The 14547-nt window shown below is 38.9% G+C and overlaps 1 protein-coding gene across 1 annotated transcript in view; it reads left to right on the top strand.

The window, feature by feature from the left end:
- The window catches only part of NBAS (neuroblastoma amplified sequence), a 1239997-nt gene that overhangs the window by 644374 nt on the left and 581076 nt on the right, over positions 1 to 14547 (top strand). Inside the window, exons 36-37 of the mRNA XM_029595926.1 lie at positions 1425 to 1490; positions 12620 to 12787. Coding sequence (XP_029451786.1) covers positions 1425 to 1490; positions 12620 to 12787 — 234 coding nt within the window. The remainder of the gene's footprint in view (positions 1 to 1424; positions 1491 to 12619; positions 12788 to 14547) is intronic.

Raw genomic sequence — 14547 nt, 5'->3', positions numbered from 1 at the left:
TATATTTATTTATTTCTCACATATACTACTTATCACATGCATATGTACAAAATACTTAACAAAATATAAAATATAGACAAGTGGTCTTCCAAGCACACCTACTAAGAAGCCCTTTACTGGTAGAAATATTTGGAGACCTTCATAGATGGAATCATATAGCGTTAATCTTGATTCCCCATTCTAATCATTGGTCTCCTGATTGTGGTCTCTGAACATTTTTTTTTTTTGCAGATAAAAGAATAAATGTCCAACTTAATTAGATTATATATTCCCAACATTGTCTAGTGTTTTGAAGATATTTGAGTCTCTGCTTCAGGGATAAATTTCTCAGGTAGTCATTCTAGCCCTGTGTTCCTACACAGCGAAAAGACAGCAATATTTTTAACACCTCTGCTCATCTATTGAAATGTACAGTCAAGTTCAGAATGAAGTCAATTGGAGAAAAATATAATGACTCAACCAGTAAAGCCAAGATTTTAAATGACATCATACCACTATATTGTCTCATTCATAACATGGGGTATAATAGTGTGTAATGTAAAAATCAACTTTTGTTCACAGAGATTTAAGCAACCTTCCTAATCTAGGTTCAATTGTCCATGTGAGCTTCTCCATACTATGTTGATATTGGGTACATTGTTGTACCATAGGAGCCTATATTTTCCCCATTCACAGGCAGTTACAATGTTCAATTAACCATATCCTTATAGCAAATTTAGTATGACTAATATAAATTTTGGATTTTCAAGTACTGTACAATGGATGTACAGCACTTTAGTTATTCTGATGTGCATGTAACCAGGGTACTAAAGGAATCATCATTATTCCAACAAGTAGGGAGTAGTAATTATTTATCATCATCTTGGGGAGAATATGTATAAGCAGTTTGTGAATTATATGGATCCACCTTGATGGCGTATTCAAAATATCAAATAATTCCAAGGTTCTCAGGATTAATAAAAAGACACAATTATAAAATGAGAATATGGAATCTACCATCAATACATGGAGTGCTATATTTAAGGGCTCACTTGATTTAATTTTGGTAATTATAGAAAACATCAAGAAAACCACTGCAATGGTCAATACTCAACTACAGAAGTTGCCTGACATATCAAAGAGTCTTTATCTACTGAGGAGTATGAGTTGTATTTACAAGAATTTAAAACCTCTGTGGAACAATTTAGATTTTGAAATTTCAACAAGATGAGTGGGATTATCAGAATCATAAGGTGCATCCATGGGCATGCAGAGAACCAAAACCAATAGGGGATAAGAAAGTTCCCTTTGTCAATTCTTCATATCAGTTATCAAGTAGCTCGGGTGAACCTAAGGTACAAAATCCTACATGTCCCTCCTCTTTTTTTTTTTTTTTAGGAGAAAGACGAAGAGAGAATAAATAGAGGTGTTTTTTTTCTTCACAGGTGTCGAGGGAGGCCATTTTAAAAGGAGGACAATTGGAGTCAACTACTAACTCTGTCTCAAACCAGGCAAGTTCCTCAATTTTTTGGGTATTCTGAATATTGCATTACAGAGGAAGTCCTAAATCAAGGGCTGTCCTTTGTGCCTACATTTTTACATGATTTGTTTCAGTGCAGGATTCCATGGATATATATATTGTGTAAAAAGGCCCACCAAGTAGTGGCATCCAGGCTGTATGGATCCTTATATATATCTATGTTTAGAGATTTGGTTTTAAAAGATGTGGTGATGATGGAAGCAACTTAACATAAGACCTTTTATAACAGGGCTTCCTAAACCTGCCTGGAGATATCCAGGATATCCGCAATGAGTATGCATGAAATACATTTGCATATGCTTAGTCTCCATGATATGCAAATTTATCTCATGCATATTCATTGTGGATATCCTGAAAACTTGACTGGCTGTGGGGTCCCCAAAAAAGGTTTGGGAAGCCCTGTTTTATAATTTATGCTCAGAAGCTAGGCTCTGTATGAGCTATCATAAGATACACATCTTGCCGAAAAAAGGGGCGAAGTGGTGATTCTCAGTAGGAAGCAGTATGTTGCAGAGTTGCAGTACCAAGTAGGTGATGCTCAGTTTTATAAGAAATGGACATCTGATCCCATTTTGGAGATACAGCGACTGCAGAAATTATTAATAGAATTTGAGCAACAAAATTTTGATGAGGTGTGGGTATCCTCATCACTTTTTCCCTAGGGAACCAAAGAAAAAGCAGAAAAGCTGTCAACAAAGAAAGTGGTTCTCTTAGAATACATTTATGGCATTAGGACTCCAAGTGGAAACTATATTTTCTGAGAGGACTAGGGATGAGAAGTCTGATCACCTGACTTGATCTGTGTAGGCTGGGGGCAGGGAGGTACAGCCATCAAGTGCATATAAGTCTAGTGAGCACTTGAAGTTAGAGGAAAGCTGGGCTTGGGCAGAGGCAGAAAAAGTCAGTCAAGGTGCAGGACTGAAGCAGATAAGATGGACATGTTTATCGTTTTTGCTGTGAGAGAAGATGATTTGGATTGTGTTGCCATTCAGCCTGGAATAAAAAATGTTTGCAGGTAGTTTTTCCTTACTTATTTTTGCAACAGTGAGAAAACCTGACAGTTGGAGATTTTATTTACAAATCCTGCCTGAATCTTGCTAGTATTAAAAGGGAACTATAATTTGTAGCTGTTCAATTGTTCTTTTGACTTTGGATACTGCATGGTTAACCAACCTGTGGAAGTATAAGCTGTGTTGAACAAGACTTGATTGTAAAAGAAGAAATTCAGCGAGAACCGCTCCCCATGAAGAGTGCAGGAGGCACAATGAAAGAGAGATATTTTTGGCTGTAGATAATCAAGTATTGTATGGAGTTCATAAAGTACACAAATCCTTAACTAGTCCACCTAGTAGACCTATTGTATCTGGTAATGAATCTGTGTTTGAACCATTATCTTTATCCATTAATTATTTTCTTTTATGTGAAGCACTGCGTATGAGATGTTTTATGCAAGATATTGTTGATGTGTTGTAGAAATTAGAACAAGTGAAAGATTTCATCTAAAGCTAGTTACAATGGACATAATTTCTTTGTACACAAATATTCCACAAGATGCATCATTAACTCCAGTACTTTTTCTTTTGACTAACAGGATGTGTCCACAATGTATCTCTTGATTTTGTGATGAAATTGGTTCAAGTGGTGCTAATATAACTATTTTTGATTTGATCAAGAATAGTTTGTTTAAACATATGAGGCTGAACCATGGTATTGTCATGAGGTCTTCCATGGCACTTAACTTGGCTAATTTCTGCATGGCAAATTATGAGAAACAATATATATATATAAACAGGTAACTGGTTTTCTGTAATCCAAGCCTGGTCACAATACATAGATGATGTTTTCTTCATCTGGACATTCTGGGGTCCATAGTAAGCCATTATAGGGCTGAGCAAGTTAGCTGGATGAACTTATTTGGAGGAGTGAAGGAGTAGCCTAGTGGTTAGAACAGCAGGATGAGATCCAGGAAAGCTAGGGATCAAGTCCCTCTGCCACGCCTTGTGACCTTGGGCAAATCATTTCACCCTTCATTGCCTCAGATACAGAAAATTTAGATTGTAAGCTCTCTGAGGAACTTAGATTGTAAACTCTCTGAGGATAGGGAAAATATCTATAGAACCTGAATGTAACTCACCTTGAGGTACAGTGAAAAAGCATGAGCTAAATACACTAAATAAATAAATATTTGGCTAATTTGGCCAAAATATTCAGTGTTGCAGCTGAATATACTTTCCCTCTTAATAGGTTGGTAAATTTATTCAACTAATTTTAGACCTATTTCGGAGATTGATAACTATAGAATGGTACTATTATAAAAGATATCTTAGGAAAATTATAGAATCAGTAGGAAGTAGTCACAAAATCAACTCCTTGAATATATAGTAGTTTGCCATAGAAAATGGAACCTGAATAGAAATAAAGGATAAAATTCAATTAAGATACGTATTCATGATATACTTCCCATTGCCTGATGTATTTCTTGAGGTATTTATAATATACTTCCTATTATCTGATCTATTTCTTGAGCATACGAGTGAGTTATGCACTGGCTTTGTAAGGATAACGATAGCCCCTGCAGAAGTCTTATAGGGAAAACAAAGGGCCCTTGTTGGGTTAGGGATTACATGGGATTACACAATATGGAATCATATAGGATTATGGGATAGAATAGGTTAAGGGTACAAGGTTATTCCATAGGTTAAATATTTTAAATTTGTAAGTTTAATAAAAAATTAAAACTTAAAAATAAAATATAAAAATAAATGGTTTAAAGGTAAGAAGGATGGAGATAAAGTAATTAGCTAAAGGACTCTAAAATCTATCAAGTAATTATTTTCTGCATTAAGCAGTGTATAATATGAGTAACTGACCATCCTGTCTTCCCCATTTTTCTCCTGGATGGTCAATTGGAAGAAAAAAATACAGGTATAATTTATTTGGTTTATATAACTGTGATTTATTTCACCACTTATTTTTCATTGTATTGATAATTTGTGGTGGTGTTTGAGTATACCCTCTATTTACTGTATGAGGTACATTATTATATCAGAAACTCATTGAGTGAAGCAATTTATTGAGATTCAAAAGTTGCCATCCTTGTCAGTTGAAAGTAGGGATCAATAATTTTTTTTGCTAAGTTAATAACTTAACTTAGCAAAAAGTTGGCTAAATGTGCATCAAAAGATGCACATTTAAAGTTTAAATAACTTTAAATGTGCATCTGTCTTGAATCATTAAATCCATTGTGCGCTCTCTCTCTCTTAATACATTCAGTGTACATTTTTTCTCCGATTTTGCATAACCTAGAAAGATCAGAATAAATCCAAAATTTTCCCTCCTAAAATTGCTTCCTGGTTCTTAAAAAAAAAAAAAAAGTCTCTGAACCCAGTTAGGGTCCTGATCAACAGCAAAGATAACCAGGAAGGTACTTCTATTGGACTCTTCACTTGATCTTTCTAAAGGCTGGGTCAGATCCAGAGAATCCATCTTTCATTGATCTCCACTCCGTAAAGTCATGCCATGTCCTTTTCTCTGTTCTTCCAAGGAAGGATAATACTCTTGCCTCTGGAGTTACAAATTCAGTAGAAATCTTGAGGATTTCAAGAAAATATTCTTAGTAGTTCAATTGGTGTAGAAAATACAACTTTAGGAAAATTCAAAATCCACAAGTTTAAAACTCTTGCCTGTGTTCCATAACCACAAACTTAAAATGTATCACTCTCTTGCCTTGAATCACAGCAGCGTTCACCTTTTATAAGGCCACTTGTTATTGCAACCATCAAAGCATGGATATTTTGATAGCTGACTGTGGGCCATAGTAAGTTAAGAAAACATATCTATACATCAGTGTTTCCTAACCAGTGTGCCTTCAGACCTAATCAGGTATGCCATGGAAAAGTCACCACTGCTTGATACTCAATTCAGGCCAACATCAGGGCTCTGCTGTCAGCACCTCACAGTAGTAAGCAACACCAACGGAGAGCTCCTTTCTGTGATCATGTGTATTCATGCATGTCTCTTCTTCCTAGCTATAGGATTAGCCTTGTAGTGTAGTAATTAATGGGCAGCATGGATAACTGGGACCCGCCTTGTGTAGCACACATTTGGAATATTGTGTACAATCCTGGAGATCGCACCTTCAAAAGGATATCAATCAGTTGGAGTCTGTCCAGAAATGAACAGTAGACTTCATTCAAAAGCATATAGAGAGCGAATTAAAAATCTAAACATGTTATACCCTAGAGCAGCGGTTCTCAACCGGTGTGTCGCCAAGCACCAGCTGATGTGTCATGGCTCCTGGTGTCCCACAGCCCCAGTTATACTTCCCTTTACCACCTTCTTGCCCCCATAGGCCAATGAGAAGCCTCCCTTCTTCTTGCCCCCACGGGCCAATCGGAAGCCTCTTCCCTTCTTCCTGCCGGTGGGAGGAGGAAGCCGCTGAATGGCCAGTGGGGCAGGAAGAAGGGGGCATCTCACAGCCCAGGGGTGGGGTAGTTTGAGGGGGGCTGGGAGGAGTGGCAGTGTCCAGGCCTGTGGCAGTGAAGAAGCCTGACCCTTTGGCCGCCATGGGCTGGAAGTGCTGAAATTAAACAAAGCGGTGAGCCACAAAGAAAAGAGGCCAGCCGCACCAGGATTTCCCACTTCCAAAGCGGCAGGAAACCACAATAGAGTAGGGATTCCCCAAAGCGGCAGTGAGTCGCAAGCACGAAGAGGCTGGTTGCTCCGGGGATTCCCCCCCCCCCCCCCCCAATGCAACAGTGAGCGCAGCAAAGCCGCGATTAAAGTAAATGTGGCACTCAGCCATGCTGATTACAGATGGGGCAATTGGAGCTCCCAGTGGCCATAAAAGCAGAAAGATGGGGGGCTGCGGGAGCCTAGGGATATCCCGACAGCCAGAAGAAAGGCTTGAGTGCTGTGGCATATTTTTCTAAAATAAATGTTTGCTGCTTCAGTGCGGCTGAGAAGGCAGAGGCAGTAATGGGAAATCTGCCACTGCGAAATTAAAGGGGAACACAGCATTGGGGCTCTAAGCAAATTGTGTGTGAGAGACAGAGACTGGTTAGGGAGATGACTGGGGTACGTGTGAGAGACAGATTGACCAGGTAGGTGACTTGGGTGTGTGTGATTGACCAGTTGGGCAGGGAGGTGACTGGGGTGCATGTGAGTGACCAGTTGGGCAGGGAGATGACTGGGGTGTGTGTGAGTGACCAATTGGGCAGGTTTGTGACTGGGGTGCGTGTGAGTGACCAATTGGGCAGGGTGATGACTGGGGTGTGTGTGAGTGACCAATTGGGCAGGTAGGTGACTGGGGTGCATGTGAGAGACCAATTGGGCAGGGAGGTGACTGGGGTGCATGTGAGAGACCAATTGGGCAGGGAGATGACTGGGGTGTGTGTGAGTGACCAATTGGGCAGGGAGATGACTGGGGTGTGTGTGAGTGACCAATTGGGCAGGTAGGTGACTGGGGTGCATGTGAGAGACCAATTGGGCAGGGAGGTGACTGGGGTACGTGTGAGAGACCAATTGGGCAGGGAGGTGACTGGGGTGTGTGTGAGAGACAGAGATTGGGCAGGGAGGAGACTGGGGTGTGTGTGAGAGACAGATTGGGCAGGGAGGTGACTTGGGTATGTGAGAGAGAGAGAGACTGGGCAGGGAAGTGACTGGGGTGTGTGTGAGAGACAGATTGGGCAGGGAGATGACGGGGTGAGTGTGAGAGACAGATTGGGCAGGGAGGTGACTGGGGTAACTCCAATATTTAAAAAAGGCTCCAGGGGCGATCCGGGTAACTATAGACCAGTGAGCCTGACTTCAGTGCCGGGAAAAATAGTGGAAACTATTCTCAAGATCAAAGTCGTAGAGCATATAGAAAGACATGATTTAATGGGACACAGTCAACATGGATTTACCCAAGGGAAGTCTTGCCTAACAAATCTACTTCATTTTTTTGAAGGGGTTAATAAACATGTGGATAAAGGTGAACCGGTAGATGTAGTGTATTTGGTTTTTCAGAAGGCATTTGACAAAGTCCCTCATGAGAGACTTCTACGAAAACTAAAAAGCCATGGGATAGGAGGCGGTGTCCTTTCGTGGATTACAAACTGGTTAAAAGACAGGAAAAAGAAAGTAGGATTAAATGGTCAATTTTCTCAGTGGAAAAGGGTAAACAGTGGAGTGCCTCAGGGATCTGTACTTGGACCGTGCTTTTCAATATATATATATATATATATATAAATGATCTGGAAAGGAATACGATGAGTGAGGTTATCAAATTTGCGGATGATACAAAATTATTCAGAGTAGTTAAATCACAAGCAGACTGTGATACATTACATGAGAACCTTGCAAGACTGGAAGATTGGGCATCCAAATGGCAGATGAAATTTAATGTGGACAAGTGCAAGGTGTTGCATATAGGGAAAAATAACCCTTGCTGTAGTTACACGATGTTAGGTTCCATATTAGGAGCTACCACCCAGGAAAAAGATCTAGGCTTCATAGTGGATAATACTTTAAAATTGTCGGCTCAGTTTACTGCAACAGTCAAAAAAAAGTAAACAATGTTAGGAATTATTAGGAAGGGTTAAAAATATAGTCCCAGAGAGTCTATACTTAAAAGATTTGCTACTATATAATTTTATAGAGAGAAAAAAAAATAAGGCAGTACAAATATCTGCAAAAGTGTTCTATGAATAATCTATATAAATAAAAATGTTAAATAGTTTGTACAAAATCGCTAATCTCAGAAACCACTGCACCGATTGCTTTCAAATTTGGACACAACCTTCCTTTCACTTACGGGAAGATTTTTCTGTACTTACATTACATATATGTCACACCTGTGACAGGTAAAAAAGGTTTAAAAATTGGTTCCACAAAACAGCGACATCTAGTGGACATCGGACGTCAGCGCATCCTCTTACATCTTTCACAAACACTCACACACCCCACACACATGACAAATGTATTTAATTCACACACCCTCCGAACACACAGAAATCCACACTCCTCACACCCCCCCCCCCCCACACACACACACATGCCAATTGGACTTACTTCACACACCCTGCCAAAACACACCAAAACTCACCAAACACCCGCTCCACCGACTGACTGTTTGCACAGGTATCCGGGGGGCTGCACGTGGGGGGGCCTTAGTTATTTTCTTGCGCGCGTGTTCAGGGGGGGGGAGGGGGAGTTTTGGTCATTATGCAACTCTCGCGGGGGGCGGGAGGGTGGGTTACTGTATTTTGCCGGGGTGCGGGGGGGGGGGGGGTATGGGGTGCGTATTTAAACACTGCGTTTATGGTGGGGTTCTTTTGGGGTGGAAAGATGGAGGGCACACATAATCACAAACACAAAACGTCCCTGATCTCGGAAAGGCACCTAATTAGCCCTCTACAAAACAATTAACTAAATAGAGAGTGCTAACTTGGTTAGCCACTCCCCTATTTTGATACAGAACACGCACAACCTCCCACTGACTGACCACGTTTACCACCACCAATTTCTATTTCGGTGTTTTTTTTCTCAATCGGCATCCTAGCTGCTTCTTAGTCTGGGTCTTCTTAGCTAAGAAAGCATACATTTCAGGGGAGGGAGAATGAGGGGAGAGGTGAGTGTGAGGGGAGAGAGTTGGAGTGGGGACAGGGGAGTGAAGGGGAGGGGGGTGAGTGACCAAGGGGGAGGAGGATGAGTGACTGCGGTAAATGAGCAAGGGGAAGGGGGAGGGAGGGTAAAGAACCTGACTCTGCCACTGCAACGCGTGGCCGGGTACCGCTAGTATACTATAAAGAAGAGAATGGGTACTTGCCAGGTTCTTATGGCCTGGATTGGCCACTGTTGGAAACAGGATGCTGGACTTGATGGACCCTTGGTCTGACCCAGTATGGCATGTTCTTATGTTCTTATATGTTCTTAACACTGATGAATGAAACATAAAAAAAATCGTAAAGTATAAAAAAAAAAAAAACATCCCCATTATGATCATAGAAAATTGTTTAAATATTTCCATATTAGAAACAAAATTTTCAAAAATTCTTTTATACTAGAAAATTTTGAACACCAATATAAGGTATTAAAATATATGTAGAACAGTTCCTCTCCTAGTATATGTCATCACCGTTGTGATGGCAAAACCGAACAATGGTATATAAAACTCGATAAATAAATAAAATAAACATGTCTGTAAAACAAATAGTCCTAAAGCCAACAAATGATCCAATTAAGGCTTATGAATTTTAAAGTGCCTTACTGCGAACACAACAGCATTTCCACAGTATTCTTTCAAAAAGTTATTAACAACTCATCACTAATGTTGGCTGCAGTAGTTCTTCAGTGTCATGAAGGCTAATGTGCAAACATCTCCTCTCAACAAAGGTTCCCTTGTTTCGCCTCTACCATGCTTCATCAGGAGATGGAGATCCGGAAGGGCAATTGGATCATTTAAACTGTGAATGAGAAATGATACAAATCCTAAACTCTATTGTGTAACACAACATTTCCTATTAAAAACTTTTTAATTCTGACTTTCCATTTTTAGCATTTTAAAAACAATTTAAAGTCTCAATAAATATTTCAGAAAGGGACATATTCAGAATCTTTCGGTATTTAAATGAAAACCTGGAACCAAACATTATAAAATATTCTAAAAATGATTTGGACACTAACCAGAATTCAGGTTGAAAACAAAGTAAAAGCTGAAATTGAAAAATTAAAGATTAAAGGAAAAACCAACTCACTTGCACAGACCTTAAACGAGCCTTCCTTCCTGCAGCATTTTGATCTGGAAAACAATAGCAAGGCTGGACAATACCAGCGCAAACCAGTATTTATATATACTGTATGATCCAGCTGGATGGCGTGACGTGGGTGAATGCACATATCAATCACAGATTAAAAAATGTAACAACTTAATTCAAAGTTGTTTACTTGCAAAATGATTTAGTAATGTGCATAGCTGTTAGAAAAAAGCTATTAAAGAAACGTTCTACAAAAATACTTCCTATTGTATATTAAGGTTTGAATTTGTTGGTTACATGATATACCAGAAATAGTGGTAAAACTATATTTGGTGACAAAATGATATTATATTACTCGCTATATTCCAAAAAATCAATAGAAAAATTAGTAACATTCAAAACAGCTTGATTTCTTTTTTTTTTTTTTTAAGGAAACACAGTCCTACAAAAATGCCTCCCAGTCTATAGTAAGGTTTAAACCTGTAGGTTGTGTGGTGTGCCAGGAATAGATGTAAAATTGCTCCCAGTTCAGGGACCACCCCCTGTCAATATAGCTAAAAGTACACACACAGTAGAAAACCACATGTATTGAGAGTGAGCAGTTTTCAGACTTTTTAGAGTTATAAAGCAGTCATGCACATAAAAGAAACAGATGCATGTAAGTAGCAGGTATGCGCATATATAATTTATAAACCACGAGAGCATGCGCATACTTGCAGTAACTTGTAAAGTTTCACCAGAAAAATAGGGTGGAATAGGAGAATTCTAGACTGCTTAAATTGCTATTTTGGAAGGGGGATGCATGCATACATTGCCAAACTTGTCCAAACACCTTTACACTAGTAAACTGACTTTCTGTCTGAGGTTTTTGAGTGGGATATCTGTGTTAACTGATTGCAGTTCAGGGTGAAGTACTAAAGGGTCTAGTTGAAACGGTGATTCCATGTATACATGCAAGTAAGTATTTTCAGAATATTGTATGCACAAATGTTGAACTGTACTGTCTCTGCATTTAATTCCGTATTACATGCAAGTAATTACAGTTATATTGTGTGCAAAATAAACACTTTTTTTTTAATTAATAGAGAAAATGTGTGTTCCTACAATAAAAATGTACACTTGTATTTCAGGGCAGAAATATGCAGTATTGTATAAATGGTGTGGCTCCCATCACGTCGTTTATAAAATACTAGCATAAATCTTTGCTGGTTCACTTAATACGGATAGTTTTGAAAGCTGGGCTCCCAATGCATAACTTGCTATTTAAATGGCTTTTTTAAAATTGCTCTCACTGGGTTTATTTGAATTGATATCCTACTCCTTCAGCAAGAGCCCTAGAGCTAGTTACATCAATTACATAAATAAATAAATAAATAAATAAACAACAAGGCTAATTAGACTACAGAAAAATGAATACAGTTGTTAATATTACCAACCTTAATCAATGCACAGGACCCAGAGAACTCATCCAAACTCAAGGTGTGTCACCACAAATTGGGCTAGCTTGACAAATAGATACTACAAAGTTAAAGCTGTATATTAACAAATCAAGCATTTCCGTGACAGTCTTCCTATTGGTTAATAATTCAAAATAAAAAAAAGTTATTATGCCGGTAAAAAAAAATTACTACAGAAACTATAGAATTGCAGCTAACTGGCTTCTGTGTTTAACATCACTTCTATAAGAAATGGACATGCCGATGGAGGATTAAGTGTGTGATGAATGAGAGGGGGATCATGACTGTTGAATGAAGTATTTTTAATAACTTGAGAAGGTTTGCCAATCTGTTAAATGTAAATGCTTTATTAAATACATTATTGAGCTTTGTGATGTAAAGATGTAACAAATACAAATAAGTGCAGTGAACATCAATCTCTTAATAAATATTTAGAAAACAGGTACCACCCAGACCTAAAGGAAGCTACTTTTTGAGATGTGTATCTATATATCTATATATATCTATATATATCTTATCTATATCTATATATCTATATCTATATAGATATATATAGATATATATAACTATATCTATATAGCTATATCTATATATATATATATATATATATATATAGAGATCCAAAAACAAATAGTACCCTGCAAGTCTTCATGGCCCCCCCACATCTCCTCTTTCACATGTCCTTAAAATTTGGTGTGGGAAGAAGTTCTGTGTTTGATATTTAGGTGTGCACGCACTCCCTTTGAATGTAGGTTGAAAATGGGAATTGGATTTAATAATTTGCTAGAAGAAAGACTTTGTATGTCATAAATGTTCATGCTTCTGTAAGTATATTAGGAAGTCTGTGTTCATATTTTGTATTTGCTTTTTTATCTCCTGCTGTTGTCTGCTGTGTAATGTTACAGGCTGAAACTAAAGTCTCTGCCAGTCAGTCTACTGATCTGTTATATCGGACCACAGCTACAACCATGAAAGTTTTGTCAAATACAACTATGACCACCAAAGCTGTGTTGCATGCAGTCAGTGATGGGCAGTGGTGGAAGAAGTCATTAACCTATCTGCGCCCTTTACAAGTAAGGAAGAACTTAAAGGTCTTACCCCTAGATTCATCAAAATGCTATAATAGTGCATGGATAACGCACGCGCTAAGAAAAAGGGGCGTGTTTATGGAAATTTTAGAATTACCACACTGTGCGATAACATACCGCTTCACATTGGTATTATCGCGTGGTGCGGTAAACCTTTCGCGCCCTGCAATAATTCCTGTTTTGCATCTCGCACTCTGCATGATAGAGAGAGAGAGACTATCTGTAAGGCCCTCATAGTAGTCAAGTATTTATATCTCTATAGGAGGGCCATCTAATAGCTTGAGGTGAAGTGTTGGTGGTGTTTTAAGATTTAGGGGCCAGTTTTTCATGTAGAGTGAGACATACGAACAGCACAGTACACCTCGGTGAAGATTTGACATCATTTGGAGTCGGGAAGGTATCACAAAGATGAAATTTCTACTATGTCTCTCACCCTAGCTTGATGGACGATACTATCAAACTAGGGTGAGATAACATAGTACAAAATTTCATCTTTGTGAGACTTTCCTCACTCCAAATGATGTCAAATCTTCACCGAGGTGTACTGTGCTGTTCGTACGTATCACTCTACATGAAAAACTGGCACCTAAACCACCACCAACACCTCATATCGAACTATTACATGCCCCTCCTGTAGACATATAAATAGTTGCACACTGTGAGGGCCTTTCCAGAGGCACGTGCTCTCTGTCTCTCTCTAATCCACTCCACTCCCTTCTCCCTCTCCCTCTCCCCCTCCCCATCCCTGCTCCCTTTCCCCCTACCCGTCCACGTCCCCTCTCCCCTCCCCTTCTCCCTCTTCCCTCTTTCCTCCCAAACCCAGAAATGGCCGAAATACAATTCGAAAAATGTATCGCAATTGGAGTTATAGCCGTTTCGGTCATATCGCACAGCTTAACGCCAGGAAAAAAGGTATAGTTATTTCTGGCATTAAAACTGTGTGATATCATGCATTATGCTATCGCACAGTGCAATATTGCGCTTCATTTTCATAAATCCTGCCCAAACGCCTCCCTAATCCCGCCCCTTCCCAAATTTTGCATTTGTGCTGTGCGCTAGTGTTATTACTGCATGCATTATGGCATTAATGAATGAGTTAACGTATTATCACATGTGTGAACGCTATAACGCATTTTGATGAATGAGCCCGTTAGTTTATTTTATTCAATCCTCTTAATATACTGCCTTTCTACATCAAACCAAAGTGGTTCTGCCACAGCTTTCAAGAAAAAGAACTTGTTTTTGGATTACTCTCGCTAAACCTTTGTTTGCCATCTTTTTTTCTGTTACAGTTAAATAGATTATTTAAATCAGTAGTGTTAATTTATTTTTATATATTTACTTTGCAGTTATAATGATAAAGATCCCCCATTTTTATTCTGATTGTTCTTTCGGATTAGTGTCACCAGTGCAATTTAGTTTGTACAAGCCCTAGCAGGAATGCATTTCATTATCTCAGTGTCTGATTCATTGGTGTGTGTGTGTGTGTGTGAGGGGGGTGTACTGGTGTTTATAGCTTTCTAAATCTTTTTAGTCACATGCAGTATGAGAAATTTAAGGATATCTATGAGTTCCTATATTTATTCTTGTCAAAATGGCATACAAGTATCCAGGCATGTAGCATCAATGTAACAAATATGTGAACTGGGAGACTGAGATTTTTCAAAAAAACAAGTGTGCCTAGTCAAAGTTCTAGAAACTTTGACAAAGGTTTTCCGTGCCAGGATCCATCTGATGATGCCTCC

The sequence above is a fragment of the Rhinatrema bivittatum genome, chromosome 3, assembly GCF_901001135.1.
Source record: "Rhinatrema bivittatum chromosome 3, aRhiBiv1.1, whole genome shotgun sequence".
Lineage (NCBI taxonomy): Eukaryota > Metazoa > Chordata > Amphibia > Gymnophiona > Rhinatrematidae > Rhinatrema > Rhinatrema bivittatum.
The sequence above is the reverse complement of the archived record's forward strand: the minus strand, read 5'-3'. Positions and strand labels throughout refer to the sequence as shown.